Source organism: Protopterus annectens, chromosome 7.part0 (assembly GCF_019279795.1).
Source record: "Protopterus annectens isolate FY-2018-M chromosome 7.part0, PAN1.0, whole genome shotgun sequence".
Lineage (NCBI taxonomy): Eukaryota > Metazoa > Chordata > Ceratodontiformes > Protopteridae > Protopterus > Protopterus annectens.
This window is the reverse complement of record NC_056739.1, coordinates 1,961,502,449-1,961,529,324: the sequence shown is the minus strand read 5'-3', so window position 1 is coordinate 1,961,529,324 and position 26,876 is coordinate 1,961,502,449. Positions and strand designations below refer to the sequence as shown.

General features: G+C 38.4%; 1 protein-coding gene across 2 annotated transcripts in view; it reads right to left on the bottom strand.

Annotated features, from left to right (window-relative positions):
* Window positions 1-26,876, bottom strand: part of FAM174B (family with sequence similarity 174 member B) — a 618,965-nt gene that overhangs the window by 54,581 nt on the left and 537,508 nt on the right. The window contains exon 2 of one of the 2 annotated variants that reach the window (XM_044078383.1): window positions 21,878-22,027. In XM_044078383.1, the coding sequence (XP_043934318.1) occupies window positions 21,892-22,027 (136 nt within the window). In that variant the 3' untranslated portion in view covers window positions 21,878-21,891. Of the gene's footprint in view, window positions 1-21,869; window positions 22,028-26,876 lie in introns of both variants that reach the window. The other variant, XM_044078381.1, reaches the window with a different exon arrangement.

Here is a 26,876-nt window from a genome sequence, read left to right as displayed (position 1 = left end):
ATAGATGGTGACCTGTAGCTAGCCATGATATAATGAGACACCGTATTTATGGTGACTTGCAAGTGGATGAGTTCCATGGCATCACCCTGTTTAATCAACCTAGAGGTATGTTTGTTGCTAACAGAGATCGAGACGCCTCCATCTTTGGCCCCAGTCTGTGCTGTTGCCAGTCTAAATGTGTGGAAGGCACTACAGCTTTGCACTTCTGCGTACTTTCTACAGCTTTAAACCAAGTCTTGGTCTTGGCATAGATGTCCACATTCTCTAGAGTGAGGAGGGGTGAAGAGTGTGGAGCTTTTTGTTTAGGTTCTGAGCATTAAGCAATAACACCTTACGGTTGTTTCTAGACCTTTTCCCTATGTTTTGTCTTTTTGTCCTTGCCTATAAAAGGCTCTAAGTGGGTGGATAAAGTTTTGGGGGGCATGTGCAGTCTTCTCTACCAAGATTTCAGGCTCATTTATTCCACTTACAAAAAATTAACCTCAAATGGCTTATTTCTTCTAATTGTACTTGAAAGGACTCACAGGTTTGAAAGCATTCAGCTGTTGCAAAGCTGTCAGGCTACTGTGAATGTTTTGGTAAGACACACTGCTGACTTAGAACTTTGTATTGCCTTGTGAATGCAGGACATTCTAAGTAAAGTCTTAAGTAAATGCTATGCCTGCTTTGTAACAGAGAACACTGTGATGATAAGCTCACCCACTACAAATCAGCTGCGCCTACAGTATCTGACACCAAAGAGGAAGTTCACAGTGGAGACTTAAACAGTACTGGCAAGCATACAAGTAATTTAATTCATACATTTCACTGAGTAATTGAAAGTAACCTTTCTGGATAACACAACCTGGCCTTAAAGGCATTGGTTAAAGCATATATATGGATAAGTTCAGAGTAGGTGATCTGATGTATATTTGGAGGTGGAAGAAAACTCTGAATAAACACACATAATCATGGAAAGATCATTCAATTTCCTATCCCAAAAATATATTAACAAAAGATCAGGACTGAACCCCATCTCTGAAAATCTAAGGCAAAAGCTTTAACCACTGAGCCATTGTGATAAAACATAAAGAAATTAATCTGAGTAAGGCTGGAAATGTGCATTAAGAAGTATACATTAACTTCTGAATATTATACAGCCTTCAGTGTTCTAATAAGTAAGATTAAACAGCACATGCAGGATGTACTTTACTGCCTTCAAAACAAAGGCCAGACTGAACAGTTCAGTTATCCTTAAAACCAAAATTCAGGTGGCTCATAAAGAACTTGAACAACCCTGACAAATCTGAGTCCTGGGGTTATTCCAAATCTCTGGAATGTGAAACCTTTGCTCTGCAGTTTACAACAGCTGGTGAACACCAGCAAGTTTTTATTTATTTATTCATTTATTTTTCTTTAACATTTGTTGACTGGGAAAGTCCAACTAGGACAAAGCCTATTTTCAGTGGAGGCCTGGGGAGAAATGCTCCAGATGCAGGTCTTTCTTTTTGCAGCTCTGTGAAAATGTTTCAGTGTATATATTCCTTTAATGTGTTGTGTGGTATGGTATTTTGCAATGGATAAATATTGGAATTGTCTTATGTGGTTACCTGTTACCTAGCTGAGATCAAGAAACCAAGATCACCAAAGAAACTCTGATATAAGCACATTGAATGTGTAACTCAGCAGATGGCAGCATGTTGACATCACTGCATGGGATGCAGCAGCTACACCATAATGCAAACTGTGTGCACTGCAGCAAGGGAATATTAAACAAGTGCATACAATGTCACTGCAAGGGGGTACCTGTGGTGAAATGTGGACACTGCAGCAGGTGAAAAGGCCTTATTGATATAATATGAGTGATATATGTGATGCCTGGTGCAATACAGTCACCAGTGTGAGTGATGGCCCACAGAAGCATGACACTAGAAGATGTTGTCTCTGCTGCTCTCCAGTAAGGTATGCAGGTGGTGCTCCCCTGTAGGAAATCCACGTTGCCCTTGCTGCACATATCAGGAGACAGTACTTCAGGTGATCATAGTTAGTGGCCTCCTTGTACCTGGTTGCTACACAACCAGCCTAGAGATTGGTCACATGTCCTGCAGACATGTTTAACTTGTATCCTAATCCCAGTCTTGCCTAATCCCAGGTTTTTATTGTATCCGAATTTCAGTAAGACGGCTGGGGTATAGTAGGAATTGTTGTTTATCATAAGCTGAGTATAAATTAGGTTTTTGAAGGGGGTTAAATTCAGGGTATTATTGATTGCTTCGCACTTAGATTCCATAGAAATTTCTCCTTATATACCGTCCCAATATTTGGAAAATAGAAGTGAATGATTATACTTAATGCTTGACACAAGTTTATAGGTGTTCGAAATCATTTTGTTCCGTAGGGAGAGTGATTTAATGATAGATTGTGATACTATAATGTCTTGCTCCTTCACTCTATAGTAAGAGAATTTTTGTTTTATAAGTGAGCTAATTTGCCTTAAGATAGGATCATATTTGTTAGGAGCACCAAATAAAGCTTTGACCTCGGCAACATTTTTAGAGTTATAGAAGTGCCAAACTATGGCTTTCTTAACAATAGGGAAGTTTGTTAGATCGATCATTTTATTATTGATTTTTAAGTTAGAGTTTAGGTGAATAGGTTGGAGAATGGGAATAGTATTGTGTAAATTTAAGGAGGTCATCAGAGTTTGAAAGATGCAAATTTTGTTCTTTAGTGTAGGCAAGATCTTGAACTTGTAGTCACCATCAGGTGCAAGAAAAGGGACAGCATATGGACTGAGTTTTAATGAATATATATAGTTGCACCAGATTTTGATCCATGTTGGGTACCAAGTTTCAGCAGAGGGATCATAGCAGGCTATTTGAATTAGACAGCTAGCATTAATGACGTGGTAATATAAATTAAAATCTGGGAGACTTAAACCGCCTTTGTTCTTTGGGGTAATTAGATTCCTGTATGATATTCTGGTTGATTTAGGGAACCATAAATACTTTGAGATTGTGGTTTCCATTTTTCTGAAAAAAATTTTTGGAAAGTTTAAGAAGATGGAGTTAAGATGAAAAAGGATTCTAGGCAAAATATTCATTTTAATGATAGCAGATTTTGATAGCAAAGAAAGATTGATGTTTTTCCATCTAGTTAGATTGTTATTTATCTGATCCCAGACTCTATATAGGTTTGCTTTTATTAGTTCTTGGTGAGGGTGTGTGAAATTTATTCCTAGGTATTTAATTGTATATTTGAGAGGAATGTCAGGGGGAAGTAATATTCTAAATGGTTTGCAGGGTTTAATGGAAAAATAGATGATTTAGCAGGGTTTCATTTATAATTAGCAGCCTCAGCAAAAAGATTAATAGAATTTTGAATTTTATGAAGATCGGTGTTGGGAAGCTCAAAATAGATGTTTAGGTCATCTGCAAATGCAGAATAATTTATATCAATGTTGAAGACTTTTGGGATATGGTGATAAGTCTTTTGTTTAACCCAGAGAAGGAAAGGTTCCAGATATAAATTAAAAAGATAAGGTGAGAGTGGGCAACCCTGCCTAGTGCCATTGGTAATTTTAAAAGGGCGTGATAAAGTTTTATTTATATACAGGGAAGTAAAGGCATTGTTATAAAGCATCTTAATAGTGTTGATAATCATATCAGGAAAGTTAAAGAATTTCATGGTTAGGTACAGGAAGTTTAGATCAACATTATCAAAGGCTTTGGTAGCATCTAGGGTGAGTGCATAACGTGGGTGGTTATCACTTTTTAGAAACAACAATAATGTGTTTAAGGTAAGAGTATTGTCACACAGCTGCCTCTGTTTCATAAATCCCAACTGTTCAGGAGAAATGACTGTAGCTATAACTTTCTGAATTCTATTAGCAAAAATGGTAGATAAGGTTTTGATGTCACCGTTAATAAGGGCGATGGGCCTATAGCAGAGAGGGTTGGACTTGTCAGAGTTTGGTTTTGGGATGAATATTGTTTTCGAATTGCTCATATACTTGTCAGTAATCCCTTTCAAGATGATATAATTATACATGGCAAGGAGAGTTTTAGAAAGGTGACGACTAAAAGTTTTATACAATTCTCCTGTAAAACCATCAGGACCTGGCACCTTATTTGGTTTAAGTTTTTTAATAGCTAGCATTATTTCATTCAGTGTTATGGGGCTGTTTAGAAGGGTGTTTTGCGCGAAGGATAATTTTGGAACAGATAGCTAATTTAGGAATTTTTTGTGCATTTCATTCAGGGTCTGGTTTTGGGGATTATAGATTTCAGTGAAGATATTTACAAAAGAGTTAACAATATCTTCATTACTGTATAAGTTTTTCCCTTTGTATTTTATTTCATTAATATAGTTTGGTCCCTCTTTGATGTTTATGAGTCCAGCTAGTGTTCTGGAGGGGGTTTGGGCCCATTCCGAATATCTGTGAAGGAGTTTGAGTTCTACCAAGGATTGATTTTGTAAGTGAAATGAGTAAATTTTTTTTTGTATCACATGCAATTTCTTTTCCAGTTCAGGAGAAAAATCCTTTTGTAGTTGTGCATCAGTCATCTTTTGCTCATTGTTGAGGTTATTGATGTACAATTTTTCTTTTTTTTTTTTATAATAAGATAATTTTTGTATGAGTATGCCTCTGATGACCGCTTTGGCCGTAGCCCATTGGATATCTAAGGGGATGGTGGATAAACAAGATTCTGCATCAAATTGTTTCAGATAATCATTAATTTCCTGCAGAACATCTTTTTTTTTTAAGAATGTTACTGTTTAGTGACCAAGTGGGACTACTACCATTGTGATTCAGGTAGTGAGTGGGATTAATACAAAGTGAGACATTCGAGTGGTCAGATATACATCTAGCCTCAAGGGCAAAGTTTGCAATTTTGTTTGAAAAGATATCAGAGACCAAAAAATAATCAATTCTGGACCAGACTTTATGCGAAGCCGAATAAAACGTGAACTTATTTAGCTCTCTGTCATGGTCAAATATTAAAAAAGGGTCAACTAAGTGGAAGCTATTTATGAAATCCTGAATAGATGCAGTTATTTGCGAGGGCTGTTTCCTGTTTTTATTTGAACTATCATTCAAATGAGTGCATTCCTGTGACCACCAATAATGAAAAGATGATTAGGAAATTGAAGTAGTAGATTATGTATTTCATAGAATAACAAGTGCTGGTTTGTACAAGGGTTATATAGGTTTAAGAAAAGTAAAGGGGATTTTACCTGAGGGTATGAGCAGGAAAATAAACACCATCTACCATTCGGGTCAAATTTAGTATTTAGCACTTCACCAGGAAAGGATTTTTTAATTATTATTACAGTGCCTTTTGATGCAAGACTATTCCCTGCTGATATCACAAGTTTAATCCAATTTCTTTTTTTAATATTATCCCATTGAACATTTGTCATATGGGTCTCCTGTAAAAAGACGATGTTGGATTTACCCTGAAAAATCAGGCGCATAACTAGTTTTTTTTTTACTGATTTCTTGAAGCCCATTTACATTCCAGGAATTCACACTAATCATCATAATTAGATTCAAACTGTAGATATATGCTAGGATAAACTAAGAAAAAAGCCCTACCAGGGACGATGCAATTAATAAACACATTTTTTATATATGACAGAAAGTGTAATGTGGTAGTAAATCGTATTCTGGCATCCATGCTCCTTACCATAAATCCTGTGCCTAACCACCTGTCACTACATATCATTTCTAATTTGTTACAGAATATGGAATTAAGAGTGTATGTGTGCCCATATTTGCCTTCTTGTAACATATTGTAGATAAAAACATTGCAGAAAAAGTTTCAAGACTAGTTCCCGATTATACTCTGTATCCATCTGAGTATCACTGCAGAGTTAATTCTGTACACTTAATAATAAGCACAACATATCAGCCCTTAGTGCTGCTATAAAGAATAACCTACAAAGAAACTATAACTCAGGCAGGGTTTTCTGAAGAAATGAAAGAATGCTACTGTCTCAACCTGATTCCTTCTTTAAATTGCATCATCAGCTAAAGTAAAAACTGTAAATGGCTGACAAAGTTTAAACAGAAATATAAACAAGGGTGTAATTGGTGCTCCCCACATCTCACATGTACTGAAAAAAATGAAGCAATCCTGTGTACAGATAATGATAATTGGACGTTACTGACCTGGCAATACTGGGTGTACTAACATGCTTTAACCCTGCTTTTGTTGCCACTTTATAGTGTCTGCATGTTGTTGTGGGCATGCCATTGTAAATGCATTTTGTAGTATGACTCGTCATTTAAATTCAGCATGGATAAGGAATTGCCACTTGGATGCAGTCCATCCAAAAGAAAATAAAAACTTTCACATTGTAAGCTAGTAATGGTAACAACAATAATTTTCCATTAAGGTACCTGTAAAATACCATTGCTGGCATTTCTCAAATTTAGGTGCTTCATGAGTGCAATAAAGGTAGCTCTCCCATGAAAGAAAAACATTCAACAAAACAGGTAGCTAATTTGGTGGTGGCAGTGTGGCATAATGCAGCCTGCAAGCGATTTTGCAGTGCTTGGTACTAACATCACTGCAAAGCACGGAAGATAACAAAACTTAACAAAACTGCACCAATGATCCCTACCTGTAGCTGTAAGAATGGTTCTAAATGATTAGTTGAGGTTAGTAACCTAACCAATCAGCCATGAGGCCATGATCACAGCCAGACGTAGGACAGAAGGGTTTGCTGTCTTTTTGACTGGCAATCTTAATAGGCTACTCAGTTTTCTTCAAGAAGTGGCTTTGTCATCCTAATTTACAAAACCACAAGTACCTGACAGAAAACGGAACAACTGTTGCTACTGCTGGTCTATGTTAAAAACAGCCTACTGCTTACTATTATAATGAGATTAGTGTTATTTTTAATTTCATTTAATTTTTTCTGACAGATGCACAGACTGATATGGAAGTAGAACCATGCATAAAAGCATCTGCTGCTCAGTAACATTTCAACTGTTTGAACTTATTGTCCCGGTGAGGAAAATGCATTTTTTGGTACACAGAAGGGGAAGGGTTGGAGCTCAGTAGCCAAAGGAATACCAGCTGCCCCTGTATTACACTTTAAAGGAGAACCACCCCCACAGACTCAAAAAACATGTTTATTTCATCATGTTTTGGTGTTTCCACATTTTAACACCACTCTGGGACTATTTACAGGTTTTTAAATATTTTTATATGTAGTTTGAGTGTCTGACTATATGGGGTCTGGTATCTTGAAGTAATTCTGATTGTTTAGTCTGCCTCTAGGTATCCCACAATGCAGTGCTTGTCTGTAAAATATTATATCACGCAGGCCTCTTTCTTCCTAAAGCTCTTTTCACTGCATTGATTTTACATGCATGTACTGCTGTCTTTCATTCAGTTAGTTTTAAGTAACATTTCATGCCATTCAATGACTACTTAAAACATAAACAGTTCAAATGCCACATAACAGACTAGTGCTTTTTACTGCTGCTTCTTTTTAGAATGGCTAAACTGCAGTCTTTGTGAAGCCTGAATTGTATTATTTTGACTTATCTCCCATCCCCCTTCACACCTAACTTCCCTAGCTGTCAAAGTGCTAAGGATAATTTCAGCTGTTACTGCTGTGATTGACAGCTCACAGCAGGAGAATTGGCTCATGTACTGTTCCCTTGTTCTAGCCTTTACTTTCTCTATGGGTAGGGGAAGGACCAGGGAGCTGTGACATCACAGCATGGGTGGATTTTTAGGATGGCAGTGGTGATGTCAGTTTGGGGAGGGAAATGGCCAGAAAACTACCTGGCCTTGATGACATCAGTGAATTGGAGACTGGAGCAGTGTGGGACAAAGGTTTTTTGAATGTGAAACCACCACAGTACAGTAAGGTACTGTTCTAGTGGAGAGAAACAGTCGATTTAAAATATTTTAACTGAAGCATTGTTGTTTATTCATAGCAAGGACAGTAAATAGGGAGAAAAAAGACAGAGAAGTTGAGCATTTAATAACAGAATTCCATTGCTGTCCTTTAACGCAGCATATAGTCAAAATGCCTTCCAGATTTCATTTACCTGTGGACCCTTGTGAAAACTGTGGTCCATCTGGACTTTACACAGAATATTACATACTCTATCTGTCTTTCCATTAGATTGATGCTATTAATCTCCACAATACCAGTGTAAGGCTAAATTTCAGTTAAATTTAATTAAATTGTCAGCCTTCTCTGTGCTACAGTTTGCAAAACAGAAGTATAATCAACTTCTTTCATTTTTTAGATACAGTTTTTTTTCAGTAAGTTAAAATGTCTGATCCCTTTTTCATTACTACTTGGGTAACAGTATCATCAGGTTTTGCCTCATTGCTTGTTTTGCTTCCCTCTTTCTTTTTGTTTTTCATAATACATCGCCCTGTCACTGACAATCCTTTAAATCTACGATATTTCTATTTACCACCTTCTTTGCTACCACTTCCACTTTCCCTTTTAGCAATTGCAGCAGTCTGTTTTTCCTTTTGGGGATGTTTGTAGAAGAGAAAAGGGAAGATGAAATAATGATATGGACACACAGGACAACGAGAAACATTACAAGACTAGATCTTAGGCAGAAAGAATGATGGGAAAGGTGTTAAAGGCAAACAGACAAAATCCAACCTAGAATGCATGCAATATACTGTTTCAGAGAATGGGAAATGGATAAACTAGATCAGGTTGTCAGAAGAAATTCTAAACAACAGAAAGCCTTATACCCGCATGCCACACAGGAAATAAACCTGAACTGTAATTCTGTAAATTGTGGAGGGAGTTGTAAAGGGTAATCTTCAACATACAATCAAACTACAGGGGCTTATAGGTTTCTATCTGCTGATCTAACTAAATGTTCGTAGGAACATAGTTCTCTTTTAGTGGGCCCCCTTTGCCTCCTGATACACTATCAGCTTTTTTATGTAAGGATATATGCCAGCACAACTCAACAAGCTTAAAAGTGAACTGGTTACCAAAGACACTAGCTGCTTATCAGATACCAAGGTTCCTGTTTCCTGCCTAAATAAAGCAGATCTAATCTCCAGTTATGACATATATGAATTCAAGAGCCCTTGCAGAATCCATAGCCTTCCATCTTTGTTTTGCTTGGTAGTGTAATTATTCTTTTACTAATTACAAGTTTGGAGCACTTAGTGGAACTCTGGTGATCATGCACATTGACATAACCGGTGCTGCCTTTCGGAGCAAATACTAGATCCAGTACTGACTCATTAGGACATGACAGCATTTCTTTACTTTTAGTTGAAGATGCAAGTCAACTCTTCCAGTGTCTATGTGACAGAATTAGCATTCTTACGAATCAATCCTTTTCTTAGAAGTCCCACAACGTCCATTAATGCATTGCCTCACTCTTTGTTTTTGGCCCTTTATTTAAAGTTTACTGATCTAAACATCCATTTCTTAATGTAATATGTGTGATTCTCATGTTTGTTATATATGCAGCATTTCACAAAATGTCACTTGACGAAAGAAAAATTTCAACCCTCAGTACCACTCCACAGTATCCAAGTATTCCTTTAAATATGTGCATGCCAACTTTTATATTAAAGATGTGCATATCACCTATTATACTGTAATGCTTGCAGCACTACAGCTATGATCCAAAATCTGGAGAAAAAGAACTTTGTTGAGTAACTTTCTGATGTAAGAAAGGGGTTAAAAACAATAGTCTTATGTCAGAGGATAAATAGCAGCCGCCATAGAACAGAAGTGACAGGCTAAAGCTGCTTTAAAAGCTGTAAAATGCTTCACTCTGCCACACTTCATTTTTGTTTATTTCTATTTATGGAAGTGTGTGTGTGTGTGTGTGTGTGTGTGTGTGTGTGTGTGTGTGTGTGTGTGTGTGTGTGTGTGTATTACAGGGTTTAAAGCTATTATGTGCTTTAAAGCTATTATGGGTATAGATATACATTCTGATACTGGCTGCTGTATGTGAAAGCTGTAAAACACTCTGCTTCTATACTTTTTTTTTCTTTTTCATTTTTTTTCCTTTTTATCTTGTAGTACACTGGAGCAGCAAAACCTTTATGTACTACAAGAAACACTCTTCTTCTTCTTCTTTCAGCTTTTCCCGGTTAGGGGTCGCCACAGCGGATCACCTGTCTGCTCATGATTGGCAGTGGAGTTTTACGGTGTCGAGTTGCCAGCCTGGTGCCCAACCTTCCACAGAAGGCACACACACCCACACCTAGGGCCAATTTAGAGTGTCCAATCCACCCACAGTATGTCTTTGGGATGTGGGAGGAAACTGAAGCACCCGGAGGAAACCCATGCGACCACAGGGAGGACATGCAGACTCTGCATAGAAGGCACCCCAGCCAAGGATCAAACCAGAGAACCACTTGCTGTGAGGTGGCAATGCTAACCGCTGCACCACCGTGGCCGCCCTGTACTACAAGAAACACTGCTTGCACTAAATATATTACAACCTTTAAAGATGTAAAACATTTAGGACTCCTTTTTAGCTCTCTGTTTTAGCTTAGCTCTCAGAAGCATATGTGACTCAGGTAAAGCTCCAATTACTACAAAGAATTATTATTGGTCTCTGTAGTCATAACCAGGTAGGTTTGCTCCACTCTCAATGTTAATTTCTTGAAATCCATTTCTCAAAGATAGAACAACTTGATTATGATCAGAGATCCTGTTCTAATCTTCATTATCATGACAACATACAGCTGCTCTGTCTCATTATACTGTTACTAACATGGTACCTGTTGATCACATTAGTGCATTGCAGGCTCTGAATCCTATCATCTGTACGGCATAACATAGATGTGCCCCATTCCCTGCACCTCTGTCACCACAAACATCTTTTCCAACATATCTTGCTACTTGTATATGTCTGCTGTGTCATATTTATTTTCAGCCATGATAGCCTTATCATTCTTTGCATTTCTCTCAAAAGTGTTTCAGTGTTTGCATTTCCAGATCGAAATCATTATCTACTGACATATATATACTACTTTACCTTCCATTTAGTTAAGATAAAATAAAAATGTATTTGTGACATCACATGCATTCCAAATGTCTATTGGGCTTGGTCCTTAATACATTTAGATGTGACTTATCATAGGAATTATGAGAAAAAGTACAGTTACAGAATTAGTGATATTAATATACAATTTGTGTATGTGCATATATGCTAAATGTGAGGATGGACTTCACTGGATCTTTTGTTACAAAGGGGCACTAAGGCAGAAACTGCAAGATGTGTAAAGTGCCTCATAAGCAAAAACCCAAGGGAAAAGTATACTATTTACAGAGGCAAAATGGAATGAGACCTGAGGTAATCAGATCATATGGCTTAAATGTAAAAGCAATAAATCTAACAAAGCACCCTTTCAAGGCAGTCTGTTTGTAGAAAAAAAGGAAACTCCTTCAAGAAAACTGGGTCACATAAGGAACTTCAATAGACAACAGGTCATTCTGCTCAAACAGGGAGATGACATCTCATTTTGTACAGTTTAGATGAGCAATTAGAAGTCAATGAAAATAGAGCAGGGTCTGCAACCAAAGCCATGTAAAGGGAGTCATGAACTTATAATTACCACTGAGAAGGGATGTGAAAGGTAGAGATGACAGAAACATTTATACACTTAAAGGCAATCAGTAAAGTTAAACTATTTCAAACAATGAGATGATAGGATCAAAGGAGCTTACTAGTCTATCAACCTGTAGTCATTTGAAGCCCAGCCATTTCATCCCAATGTGTACCATAGATACGCTAATCAATACCCAGGACTGAATTTAGTAATGACTGACCATGTCCAGGAGGGTTGTGGACACTATCCCCAGTAAGAATTTACGGTGTCCCATCCACTCGTCCAGGTTCCTTTTGAACAGTGTCATAGAGGTGCTCTGTTTCACATGAATTGGTAACCTATTCCGAAGATGTGGCAGTCACTGGGAGACAAATCTGTTGTCCTGTTTAAGTCATAGAACATGTTTAGGTCCCTGGTATGGGTAGCTCTAGTCCCATTTGATTTACGAATGTGCAGCAAGTTCATTAGGTTTGGATTTCAGATTGCTCTGTAAGCCAGGCATAAGTCTCTCCTAAGAAGTCTATACGATACAGAGTATAGTGACAGGGACTTTAGTCGGTCTGTGTAAGGCAAGTGCTGGAGCCCTTTGATCTTCTTTGTTAGAAACCTCTGAGGTCTCCCCAATTGCTGCAGCTCATCTGAATGATACATTCTGAATGAGGTGTTATACTCAATTATGGGCCGGATTATTGTTGAGTACAGAGGGGTCATAACCTCCTTTGCTTTTGAAGCTATGCCTTTACTAATCAAGTGTGCTACACAGAAATCCTCCCTTATTACAGTAGACACATGGTGGCCAAAGTTAAGGTCACAGTCAACTTGTGATCCCAGATCCCTTACCACTTCATAGGTTATTAGGGTATTGTTGTTGATTTGATAGTGAGAAGGGACATTGTTTTTGCCAAACAGAATGATGATGCATTTCTTTTCACTCAGTTTGACACTATAACTAAGACACCAGCCACTGGTCTGTGTAAGACCCTCTGGACTATACTGACATCATTTGGGGATTCAATAATTGTACCTTGGTCAGCCATGACCCCTTAGTTTTGGCCTGAGCTGGTGACGGGTCTGCTGGTTGATGTGGAGTCACCCACTTTAATAGTGTGTGTCTGGTTTGTGAGCCAGTTGGCAACCCATCGTACAACAAAAGGGTTTACATTCAGTTTGCTAAGTTATCGGTAATGTCTGAGTGCGGCATTGTGCTGAAAGCCTTTGTCAAGTTGAGGTATGTTGTGTCCACATATTTGCCCTCATCAATGGTCCTTGTCACATTTTTGAAGAAATCCACCAGATTTAACAGGCAGGATCTGCCCTTGATGAAGCTGAATTGGGTTGTATCCAGGGTCTGGAGATTGTCTATGTCTTTATTTATGAGGTCCATAATGATACTTTCCATGGCCTTACAGATGAGGTTGGTCAGGCTTATGGGTCTATAATTCCCTAAGTCTGTTGTTATGGCACCTTTCTGGAGGGGAATAACTGTTGCTGTTCTCCATTCCAAAGGGACAAAGTCTGTGGTTAAGCTATGACTGAAAAGGGTACTTAATGGTGATGCTAGTTCATGTTTTAGCCTGTTAAGGAGACAGCCTGGGATGATGTCTGGTCCCACAGAGGCTGTGGTTTTTGCTTTGGACAAGGCTTTAATGACCTGCTCTTTAGATATGTAGGGTGAGGGGGAGTTTGTGATACGTTAGAAGGGGATAATGGAGTGAAATCTGTCTGCTAGCAGGTTTGCTATCTCTGTGGGGTCAGTGTGAGTGATACCGTTAGTCACTAGATCTGCACATGCTTGGGTCCTACCTTTTAGGCTATGTATGCAGCTGTAAAAGGCCTTATGATTACCCTTGGCTGTGCTTGCTAAGTTTTTTCTCAAAGATGCCCTTAGAGAACTTGATGTGTTGTCTTATTTACTTGTTGAGGCTGAGGAGGGGGCTTTTCCATTTCTAGGGCCTCAACTTTTCTTGGACAATGGCTTTTTGCTTTTGTGAAGAACAATACAATAACCTTATATCAGACAGGAATACCTTAGGGTCAAAACAAGGAAGTAATGTATATCAAAAAGGGTGGTGAAAATATAGAACATCCTTCCTTCCTTAGGAGGTCAAGTGTCAGTACTAGTGTAATAATTCTAAAATTTATGGGACAGACATAAGGAATTTCTTCTGGGGTGTGGTAAGAACCTGCTGGCTAATTAGGAGGTGAAGCTTCAGCAACAGGCAGAGAAACAAGCAACCTGCATTCCAAGAAGTCATTATATGTTGTCACATTGTGTAAGAAGACTTTATTCTGAAATTTTTTAAATTTCTCTTCTATAACATTTCAATTTACTGTATTAAAACTGCACAAACAACTTCCCAAGAAAGGATTCAATGTTTTTAGTCTTTACACCTCTCTTTTCTGAAAGCGAATGCATTCCATTCCTTGCTGTCCCTCTCATTCACTCACTCACTAATTCATTCACTCATTTGCTCGCTCACTCACTCCTTCACTCACTCATATACCTAATCTTATTCCTAATACAGACATGTTACCTTTAAGCCAGACATGAACAAAATCACTGCTTATGCACCAGAAAGCCAGTGTTCTCAATGGCTACCCTTACTCTACCAGCAAAGTTTCTAGAGGACATGGCCATTACTCTAGCGGCTGTACATAACAGCAAACAAGGTCTTTTTCCAGCTGAAAAGCACAGACTTAGGAAGCATTGCACTACCCTCAGACTGGCCTTCTGAAGGTTACTAATGTCATCATCGCTAACGACAATGGGATGTTCAAAGGGGCCTTGTTTATCGTCCTAAACAGAGCAGTTCCTTCTACTGAGCTTTTTCTCCTGATATATTAACTGCAAAAAAAGGATTCTGATGAAAGCACCTAACATAATTTATGAATTATTGTATTATACATTAGTGAGTATATTATGAAAACATATTTGCTGGTGCAGGGTAAAATTCATATAGTGATATCACAAAGGTCAGTCTTTAGACAAGTCCTATTCACCCTACACAGATCTGACTTTATCACTGATCTTCCTGGATTAAAATAGCTCTGTACAATCAATCTTTTCTGCATGAGGCCTGAAGATTCTTTTTTTCTTCCTCGTTAGGCCTCAAAGTGATATTCAGGAGTTTCATAATGCTTACTTTAGGAAATTATGGACTTGGTATTGCAGTAACAGAAGGTCTTTGGAAACAAGACTACCACCAGAAAAATGCTTCTGTACTCTTAGCTTCATTCTGTTGCACCCAATCCCCACCTCAAATTAAAACAAAACATATGCCTCTTCAAATGCTGCCTCCTACACATTTAACAGATACGTGCATTTTTCAGGTGTTACATTGTGCAACTATAAAATATTTTTCACAAGCAATATTATCTTTAAAGTTTTCGGGTACAAAATTTCATATATCTATCTTTCTATGTTTGTTGGTGGGGTTACTCCCACTAAGCCTTAAGGCCTGTTTCCAAGGTGCTATGCAAGGTGATACTCATACTGATTATGGGAAATTTGGTCAGGGCTTTAGTAAACGGAGAAAGTGGATAAAGTGGGCAAGATTATATTTTCGTGGATAGGGTACATGTGCAAACCAAGATGCAAGGAATTACTGTATAATAATAAGAGGAAAACAGCAAATAATTTGAAAAAATAAAGGTTTGATTATAGATGGAAAAAGGGGAGGCTAAAAGCATATTTTTTGTATTCCCCCATCAAACCTGCCCATTGCTCCACTGCCCATTCATTCTGTCAGGCTAGATGAGAGTTCCATGACCCATTCATTCCTACCTGAGGTGCACTGTGCCTGTGCACTCTCTGTCTCTCTTCATGGCAAGAGTCAGGTGGAAGGGGCAGGTCGGATTATTAGTCTGGTGGGGCAGCCTACCCTCATCCTACTGAAGTGTCCTCCCTCCCTTATGGCAGCCCACTGAGCTCTGTTTCCATGCTGTAGGATACATGAAGCATAACGTTGCATGCTCTCTCAGCTTACATGCATGCAGGCAGCATGCGCTTACAGACTCATGCTCCATAGGTGATACCCTTACTGCTGCCACTAGGTGTCACCCACGTGGCAGGCCAGATTTTTTCCTCCCCCTAGAAAAGGCAAGCCAGTAGCAATCATTCATTCCTATCCTCCCTTGCCAAGTCAAACTTGAGTGACCAGTGTTGTAGTCAGGGCTTTATCTTCATATACCATGAAGCTGGTCATTCTTTTTTATTTTAATGAAAATTATTTTATTTCTATAAGACTCCATATATAGATAGATGGATAGATAGCAGACAGATAAAATTATATATCTGTGTAAATCTGTGAATAACAATGTATATGTAAGTTGTGTAAATAAAGGTCGCATACAATTTCAGGGCTTTATCTCCCTATGCCATATGGCTATTCTTTTTTTATTTTAATGTAAATTGTGTTTATATTTGTAAAGACTGCATATATGTACACACATACATTTGTAAATAAGAGTCTATATGTAAGTTACACAAAGTTCTCCTACATTTTTGATAAGTGCCATGGGATCTTTTACATTCACCTGAGCTACAAGGATTCAGTCAGAGAGGACCGGAGTTTAATGTCTCATCCAAAGGGCAATTAACTCAAGAATGTATCTCCCCCTACCTTATACTCCAATACATTGTCATTACTGGAAAAAATAATCTAAGCAATTTGTGTCAGAATATAACACAGAGCCTTAAACTCTTATGGCATCAAGAAGTAAGCATGCTATCTGTTGAGCCACTGACTTTGACACTAACATTGGAACAGGCATTAATTTAGACATTTCTAAGAGTAGTTTAAAGAAAGTGCTCTCATAATATACTCAACTGAGTACAAACATCATGTATCCATACACCCTTGCATGTAAATTCTTAAAAATAGAGTATGATCTAAGGTCTTCAAAAGGTTTCTCTTTGTGGGACTAGTTGTTTTTAATGACAATCCTGAGAGCACATAATTAACCAAATGACACAGTTCAAATGTCTCAGCATTTAAATAGACCAAATTTTCTCTTTTACATATCATAGAGTTTGCAACCAACTAAAAACAAAATAAATGTACTTGTACAAAGAGCTTGTCTAGCGGTGGTGCAGTGGTTAGCGTTGTCGCCTCACAGCAAGAGGTTCTCCCATTCGATTCTCGGCTGGAGCGCCTTCTATGTGGAGTCTGCATGTCCTCCCCATGGTTGAGTGACGTTAAAGACATGCAGGTAGGAGCGAGCGTGAATGGGTGTGCCTTCTTTGAAGGTTGGGCATTGGGCTGGCAACTCGGCACCATAAAAATCCACTGCCAATCATTAGCAGACCGGAGTTCCGCTATGGCGACCCCTAACCGGGAAAAGCCAAAATACTTTTTTTAGTACAAAGAGCATGTCTCTGTACACCTTGCATACAAATTCTTAAAAACAGTATGATTTTGAGTCTTCAAAAGGCCTCCCTTTGTGGGACTATTTGTTCTTAATGACCTCTGATGGCACATAATTAACCAAATGGCAGCTCAACTGCCTCAAAATTCGAACAGACCAGTTTCACATTTACCTGTCACATTTATGCAGCATCATAAAGCTTCCAAATAACTAAAATAGGCTTACAAAATAACAATGCTGCTTTCTAATGAACCAGGGGGATTTAATAGCAAAATTGTTGTGATACATTGATGAATATATGGCTTATGCCAATTTTTCTGAAACAACTTTTTTAACTTTAGAGGAAAAACTCCAAAACAACCTTAACATGGTGTCTCTTCTCACTTTCAAGTGCCTTTGCACATAAATGTAATCCTCTCAGAAAAAGCTGTCTACAGCTTTTATCAGTGTACAGTTCCTCCTTAACTTATTCTCTCCAGTGGAGCTCTGGAAGTTTGCACTGAAACTTCCAGTGGGTGGAGTTTAAGCTTTATGACAGACCCAAATTATGTCCTCACATTTCAAACTAATGTTCATATTTCTGGAATCATACGGGTTACTAAAGAAGTATAAATGGCAAGCTCTTCAACACAGAGTATTTTTATAGTGGCAGCATTCTTTAGGTTCTCGGACTTAAAATGGATTTTATAAGTCACAGTAAATACAGTAACTATGATGTTTGTAATATTTTGCAAACAACTTACAATATCTCAGCAACCACTCAAGTTACACACATACTATCAGCAGCATTTTGTGCACCCAGCTGAGTGCTTTCATATGAGGCTAAGCAGTTCTCTCTTAGCTATTTGGTTGCTGAGATATTTAGAAAAGCATGGCATTTATGACAATATAAATACATATTATATGAGCAGCAAATAATTTATTGATGCCTGCACTAGACATAGGTCAAATATCAACACAGTTGTGTTTCCAAATGTGTAAGCTTTAAGATGAAATCTGTTAATACTTTGTATGCAGCATGGTTTTGGAATTATTAATGGAAAATGTGAACAAGCAATATTTGACACCTAGAGGCGTCAGTAGGATGTAATTGCAGAAACACCTGGAGGCATCACTAAGCTGTAATGAGTTTTAACACAATTGCTCAGAAACTACTATTTGAACTATGTCTTTTGGCTTTTCCCGGTTAGGGATCGCCACAGCAGAACTCCCGTCCGCTAATGATTGGCAGTGGATTTTTACAGTGCAGAGTTGCCAGCCCAACGCCCAACCTTCAAAGAAGGAACGCCCATTCACGCATGCACCTACCTGCATGTCTTTACCATCACTCGACCACAGGGAGGACATGCAGACTCCACACAGAAGGTGTTCCAACTGAGAATCGAATGGGAGAACCTCTTGCTGTGAGGCGACAACGCTAACCGCTGCACCACTGCGGCCTACTACTTGAACTATACAATCCCTAATCTTAAATATATTACTCACCACTTTCAGTGTACGCCTGCATCACATAAAGGACAGGCCTTTTTACTTAACATACCTGATAGCAACCTATATAGCCCTGAAAGTGATTTTTCACATTAAGATCAAGCCTGTGACACAAACGCCCCCACACCCACTGACCCTGATGATTATTCCTTAACAAATGAACTTTTAATACAAACTTAACCAGCCTTCTGCATCTCATACCATCTGTAGTTGGGTACCATATAAAGGTTTCTCTTTTGTTAAAGCCGCCATTAAGTCTGCTATATTTGTGATCTCTAGCTTTCTCTAAAAATCCATTTTCACCCAAAACACCATCCATATGAAATTATTTAAGCTATTTTTATATAATATGTGTTTTAACAGATAAAAGAAAATAATTGTATCTACTAATGCATACTTTTCCTTTGTTTTTACCACTTATATGCCTCACTTAAGCATCCATAAAGGATTGTTTGAGTCTGCAAGTCTTGTACATTTTGTGGAATAATTACCTTTGCTCAGTATTGCATGTTATAGGATCAGAGGATCATCGCAGGTTACTAGGCTAATGGCCCTGGAGTCCTTACAAGCCTAATCAAGAGTTTACCCCCCCCCCAATAAACTTCAGTCAGCACCTGTCACCCCTGTAAATGAGGGACACATGTGGAACCCCCGGGATCAATTTGTGTTTTCTCATCTACTAATCAAGGTTGTGCTTGAAGACAGCCAGCAAGGTACACTGTTTGACGTGTATAGGAAGTCTATTCCAGAGACGAGGCAGCCTCTGGGAGACAAACCTGTCTCACCAGCAGGTTTTATTGATGTTGCATACTAGATTTAGGCCTTTCAAGCAGGTAATGCATGAGGAGTTAGACTTATGAATATGGAGCATCTCTAGTAGGGCAGGGTCCGAGATTGCCTTGTAGGTGAGACACAAATCACCTCTGAGAAATCTGTATGATACCAAGAAGAGTGATAGTGATTTGAGCCTGCCTGCATAGGACAGGTGTTGGAGGCCATGGATTCTCTCTGTGAGGTATTCCTGCAGCAATTCCAGATGGTGCAGGTGTTTGGAGATGTACATACCAAACGGGGTGGTATACTCAAATACTGGCCTAGTGAGGGAGGTGTACAGAGAGGTAATAACCTAGTTTTTTTCTTTCTGGATGCAATCCCTTTACTAATAAGATGAACAAACTAAAAGGCTTTTCTCACCACTCTCGCTACATGATGGTCGAATGTGAGACTGTTGTCAACCTATGTACCCAGGTCTCTCACCACAGGTTGTGAGCTTAGGGGGTTACCGCTGATGCGGTAATCAGTAGGGGCCGTGTTTCTGCCAAATTGTATGATAATACATTTTTTTGCATTTAACTTATATGCAACTTGTTTGGTTTCTGGGCCTAAGCTATGCTGAAACTTATTTTGGCACACCTCACCTACCTGGTTAAAATAAATTAAATATTACAGTTTTTGTATAGGTTTCAGTTAAACAAAATATACTGCATTGTACTGTTCTGACTGGAGGTTATGTTCCTGAAACCTGTATATAAATGTTACAGTCTTTCAGCTGTGCTAAAAAAAAATTCATCCAGCAAGGAATGTGAACATAAAACCCCCATACTGACTGCCTGCAGGAGTCAGACTCCAGCAAGGGGTAAACTGATGTGTTTAAACGAAAACAGCAACTCATGTCTGAGTATGTGTACTGCAGTAAGCAAAATCTGACCACTCTCTAATGGCACATGTACAGAAAAGAACATCTGTAGCTCAGTAACTTTTCTACTGTTCCCAAGAACTGCCTACAGCCAACAGTAAAAATGGAAACCACCTTAATTAATAATGTTGTTAAGGCTCAAAGTTTAAGCTGTTTATACTTACTGCACTTATTTTTAGCCAGAAAGGAAGGAAGTTACTCACTAGGAATGCATGCATGTATGTGTGTTTGGAGGGAATACCTGCTAAGTGCATAACAGTGCCGTGCATATCCATGTTTAACTCTTTGTGACTATGTCTGACTTTACATGAATGTCAGCTCTATGCCTCTTCACACTCCTCTGTTGTTACAAAATTAAGCTTTCACTTCTAGGATTCTGTCGTTGCCCAAGCAGAGGTCTTCTGTCATTGTCTAAGCAGATGTCTTTCTCTGCGTTTGTGTGTGTGCTTATGTTTGTAATTTGATGTTTGAGAAGGAATTGATATGAAAGAACCCACTTTTGTAATCAAGGCTCAAGAATGAGTAGCTGACTTCTAATTCTCAACTGTTTGCATGCAGATCAACAAAGACATGTCATCCTTACCCTCTGCCATGAGATAATCTAAAGCAACTGGTTATCTGAGCTCCTGGTAAAATCTTGATGGATCACCTATGTCAGAATTTTTCCCACTAATGACTGTTAATGGATACCAGAAAGGCTGTTTGGGGTGTTCTCTTATTCTGTTTGATAGAATACACACAAACACCCACACACACACACACACACACACACACACACACACACACACACACACATATATATATGGGTTCCCTTCAGAATTTCGAAGCTCACAACTAGAATTTCATACGATCAAAGATCATATGTTCGAAGTTTCAAAACTCTGAAATCCTGAATGGAGATCGGCATACAGCACGGACTGGGAGAGTTCCCTTGTTCTCGCTGTAGTGCGATCCCAGAGTTGGTATATTTAAGTTGCGAGGGGTGTGGGGGGCTTGCCCCCCTGCATACACATGTTTTACTGTGTTTGGTGGTGTTTCGGGGGGAGGTTTACAATTTCGAGATTCCAAGATCTCGAGATTCTGAACTCGATATTCTGAAACTCGAGATTTTTGAATTTCGAAATTTTTTAGTGAACCCATATATATATATATATATATATATATATATATATATATATATATATACACATATATATATACACACACATACATACACACACACACATGATTTTTGTGTGTGTGTGTATATATATATCTTTATGCATGTACTGCTATGTATTATGATTGCAGTCATGCTGGATTTGTAGCCTGAATTTTAACACAGCTGCACTTGGTGGCTGAAGAATTATTTTTTTTATTATGAAGCTATAGTGTGTTGCAGTTTATTGCACTGCCAGCCTCTTCAACTACTCTTTGGTGCTTCCTAGATGTTACTTTTGCTGTACTTGCTTCTGCTAGAAGGTGTCAGTATGGGCTTTATTTATTTGCTTTATATCCTTTTTTTAATTATTGCAGTAGAGCTCCACAGGACTGTTTTGTTTCCAGGACTCTGCTCTTCATTTACAGATGTGGGGTTTGTACTGTTAAGTTATATAGGATACAGCCATGAAATCCACCATTTCTAGGAATCATCTAATAACACCAAACATCATCCTCGATGAAATTTAAGGTCCTGGACCTACTAAACAAATCTCTGCTGAAAACTTGAAATGGCATACAAATAAAGAAATGTACACAAAGCAAGCACTACATACAATCTTACTCTCTGTTCCATCTCTATTTGTATTTGACATCAAATACTGTTGCATCTTCATCATCATCATTGTCCTCATTCAACGGTGCCATCTCTACTCGTTCTGCAGGAGTCGTGATGATGTCATATTTCCGAGTTTTTCTTATTCGTCTGCCAGACCTAAACAGTAAACAGAATATATGTATATATAAAATAATTATATTTGTCTAACACAAGCATACAGGATAAAACAGGATATAGGAGCAATCTTTCATTTTTCAGAGCACGTGCATTCTGCTGCATTCAACCTCATGAGCTATCAGAATATGAAAAAGTACAAAACAGTTACAAAATAATTCCTTTGTTTGAATTTATATGATACTCAGAAAACAGAGCTTATGTGTAGACAGAAATGCAGTAAAATGAGATCAGCCATTTCATTACACAGCTTTGTCCTTGTACAATTACTTCCAACTGGTCAGCTTTTCTCCTGAAAATAGAGAAAAGATGCCACCTACTGGCTAATAAGCTAAACTTAAGCGCTTAACAGGACAAATGCTAGTTTCAGGATTTCACTAAATTCACTAAGATTTTTTAACTAATCCACATGGGCATATTTTGCAGTTCAAGCTGCAGTTCAGGAAGGATTTTTTTTTTTTTTTGCTGGTACTACAATAATTAAAGACAGTGTAAACAATATCAACGTTAGTCCTCAAGATTCATTTTATGCTGTCTTTCAAATATTTAGCTTATACCTTCTCATCTGTATCATGTCACAATGCGGTTTTAAAACTTTTGCTTTTTCTTTCTAAACTTCAGTTTTACCATGATGTATGTTTTGCTCTGCCTGACCATTCATTCCCACTGAGAGGTACAACCAGAGAGTTTATAGTACCTTAGCTTCCTTCTCGCCACCTTCCATGCCTGATGTACTTTAAGACTAAAGAACTGCAAGCAGACATTTCAAGATGCTAGCATCTTACACACACAAACGCACACACGCATACACACACACAACATTTACTTGAATGAGCTGCAAAGATAACAGTTTAAACATTAGAGCACAACTTTTATGACTTCCACCTTTATTCTTCCTTTTTAACAAATATAAATAAGGTCAGAAAAATTAAACCCTGATTTTATCCTCAAAAAGAATTAAATAAAAGCTTTCATGCTACAGAGGTATATACCAAACAGGTGGAGTCCCATGACAGAGCCCTGTGAAATACCACTGGCAACATTTTTCATTCCAGAGCAAGCAATCTCAATATTAACAGTATATGTTCTGTCATATAAGTAACTGCAGCTTGAGATTTTGGATATTTATTCATCTACCTTTTGGGATTCCTGGCAGAAGCCACACTGGCATTCTGTGCACCCCAAAAAATCGAGAGCAGATTCTCTCATTTTTGCCCTCCTATTTTGTATGTGATTCTGAAACTTATATTTCTGTAGCAGATTTACGAGTCAAAGATTTTCCGTTATCGTTTTTCTACTTTCATTGAATGAATCGATTTTCTGTACATTAGTGCCTCCCTCAACTCACCACAAATACCTCTAATGTTTCGCTTCTTTGAGATTATTTAGCTCCTATCTATGACTACCACAAGCATTTCATTGTCATACTATTGAGCTGGTAATATTCTCTCACAAAGCTTAGTGATCAGAAGTCACCCCAGATCATAATATTGCATTTTATTTATTTTTTTATGTTTACAGGGTTTGTTTTCATTCTCTCTCAGACTGACTATTCCACACTTGTAACTGTATCCATTTGCAACCATAAAACACACATCTGCAAGAGAAGTAACAGACAACATAGTATGTCTCTATTAGCTTTCACATTATGTCTGGTCTTACTAACTTCTGAGACAGTAACCGGAGTGGTTTGGCGCCCAACCTTCCACAGAAGGCACACACATGCACACACTCACACCTAGGGCCAATTTAGAGTGTTCAATCCAACTGCAACATGTCTTTGGGATGTGGGAGGAAACCAGAGCACCCGGAGGAAACCCACGCGACCACAGGGAGGACATACAGACTCCGCACAGAAGGCACCCCAGCCAAGGATCGAACCGGAGAACCAGCTATTTATTAAAAATATGTTAGTGGTGGTACGGTGGTAGCGTCGTTACCTCACAGCAAGAGGTTCTCCTGTTCGATTCTCGGTGTGGCTTGGGAGTGCCTTCTGTGTGGAGTCTGTATGTCCTCCCTGCGGTTGGGTAACGTTCGAAAGACATGCGTGTGTAAATGGGCGTGCCTTCATTGAAGGTTGGGCATCGAGCTGGCACCTCGGCGTTTCGTAAAAATCTACTGCCAATCATTAGCGGACCGGAGTTCTGCTGTGGCGACCCCTTACCAGGAAAAGCCGAAAAGACAGACAATGTTAGCTCTTTCACAATAATAAATATTTCTTCGTCAGACAAAGCTACATCTTCAGCAGTTAGTTATATACACAATTTTGAAACACAATAAACCAATTACAACTAACAACCACTTTAAATGCACACACCCTCATCAAGAAGCATGCAACAAAGTAAAATCTCACTGTGTTACTCTAAAGCATAGTTCCCATCACTTCAGCTTTCTGGATTTCAAAACAGATTTCAATGGGACTGAATCTTTCAGTCCAAGCCCACAATGAGCCTCCAGCCTCAGAATCCACCACAGTTCAATATTCTCAGTTCTATTTGTCATATCACCCATTCTGACATTCTCTTTCAAAACATGTAAAACTTGAAACTTTTTTTTTTTTTGTTTTTACTTGAAAAGTAAAAACAATGCCTGTCAGATCATAGGTTCTCTCGTTGACCTAACTGTATGTTAATGAAGCATTCTGTTGCAGTGGCCTATGCTAATTGTTCATATACTCTCCCCTGAGAATCTCTGAATTGCTTGGCTGTAAGCTACCTCAGCTAACTGAGTTAATTATCTTGGCCAAAAGTTCTCATTTACCCATTACTGTCAATGAGATTGTGTTAGAGATAAGCGCTGGGAACTTTAGCTGACAGGTAGTGGTGGTGGGTATGTACAAGTGGGAGTGCGCGCACGTGTGTGTGTGTGTTTGTCTGCCTGGGTGATTGCAGAAGGGGGAAAGGATAAATAGGGTTCATATATATATATGTGTGTGTGTGTGTGTGTGTGTGTGTGTGTGTGTGTGTGTGTGTGTGTGAGTGTGTTGTGTTGGTGAATGTGATCAGGTGGGGGGGTTGCATGCACATGTTTTTGTGTGTGTGTGTGTGTGTGTGTGTGTGTGTGTGCATGTGTGTGTGTGTGTGTGTGTGTGTGTGCATGTGTGTGCGTGTGCGTGTGTGTGGCTAAATGTGTGTGTGTTTGTGAATGCGATCAGGTGGGGGGTTGCATGCTCACGTGTGTGTGTGTGTGTGTGTGTGTGTGTGTGTGTGTGTGTGTGTGTGTGTGTGTGTGTGTGTGTGTGAGGGTATGCCATACCTATGAACTCCAAAAGGCTAAGGAAATCCTGCAGTACTGGCCAACACACCAGGGAATAGTTTCACTATTACCCTAAACTCACTTAAAAAGTTAGAACAACAGTTTTACAGTACAAAAGATATGTAGGTGAGAGGAACACTAGGAATACTGTTTAAATATTATCTACAAGTACTGAAAAAGTTAACACAACAGTTTTGCAACATGATAGACATATGCAGGGGGTTCTAGATACCAAGAACACTCTAACCATTACCCTAAACACATTTAAAAAGTTAACACAACAACAGTTTTTCAGCTTGACAGATGTACACAGGGGATACTAGACACCAAGGATACTCTATTACCCAAAACAAACTTAAAAAGTTAACAGAACAGTTTTGCAGCATGGTACACATATGAGGGAAGCACTAAACAGCGGGATACTCTATTACCCTAAATAGAACAACTTTGCAACACAATAGACATATGGGGGATCACTAGACATCAGTGATTTAGCTTAATACAATTCAGTCAAAAGAGCAGGCAAAAAGCTTCTAACTTTGTACCCTCAACATACACATCTGCTCAATAGCACAGCAGAGTTTTAGTCCTCTGTGTGACCACTAAACATCAACAACACTTTTTCAATATTACCTTAAGTCATTTAAAAAGTAGTAGAAGAGAGAAAAAGGTTTGAACCCTGTATTCTCCACACACAAAAGCAACTTCTTGGTGAAGCTTTAGTCATCTGCACTACAACTACACACAAGGGATACACTATTGCCTTAGTTCACTTAAAAAAGTACATTAAAATTGGGGAAAAAAAGCTTTGAATCCCTGTATCTTTGGTATAGAAAATAACTCATTAACTCATTTCTTCCAATGGAGCTCTTGAAGTTTACACTGTAATTTCCACTGGGCAGAGTCTAAGCTTTTTGATAGACTCAAATGATGTCCTCATATTTCAAACAAATGTTTATTTATCTGGAACCGTAGGAGTTACTAAAGAAGTGCAAACAGCAAACTCGTTAGTACAAACAATTTTTGTAGTGGTAGTAATCTTTAGGTTTTAGGTGTTAATAATTACTATGTTTACTGTGACTTATAAAATCCAGTTTAAGTTTGTAATGTTCAATGAACAACTTATAGTATCTCAGCAACCACTCCAGTTACACACATTCTGTTGGTAGCATTTTGTTCATCCATCTGAGAGCTTTCATATGAGGTTACGCAGTTCTGTCTGTGCAACTTGGCTGTAATGATATTTAGAAAACATAACATGTATGACAATATAAAGAAATATTACATGGATAATATCGCTTTATCTGCACTAGGCAGAAGTCAAATGCCAACATACTCATGTTTGCCATTGTGTAACCTTTAAGATGAAATATTTTAATACTTTGTATGTAGCATCATTTTGAAATTATTAATGTAAATATGAACAAGCAATATTTGATCCCTAGAAGTGCCAGTAGGATGTAACTGCAGAAACACCTGCAGGCGTCACCTGGTTGTAATGAGTTATAAACCAGAGCTTTAGTCCTCAACTCAAACTGAAAAAGGTTTGCATACTAATGTATTTTCTGAACTATAA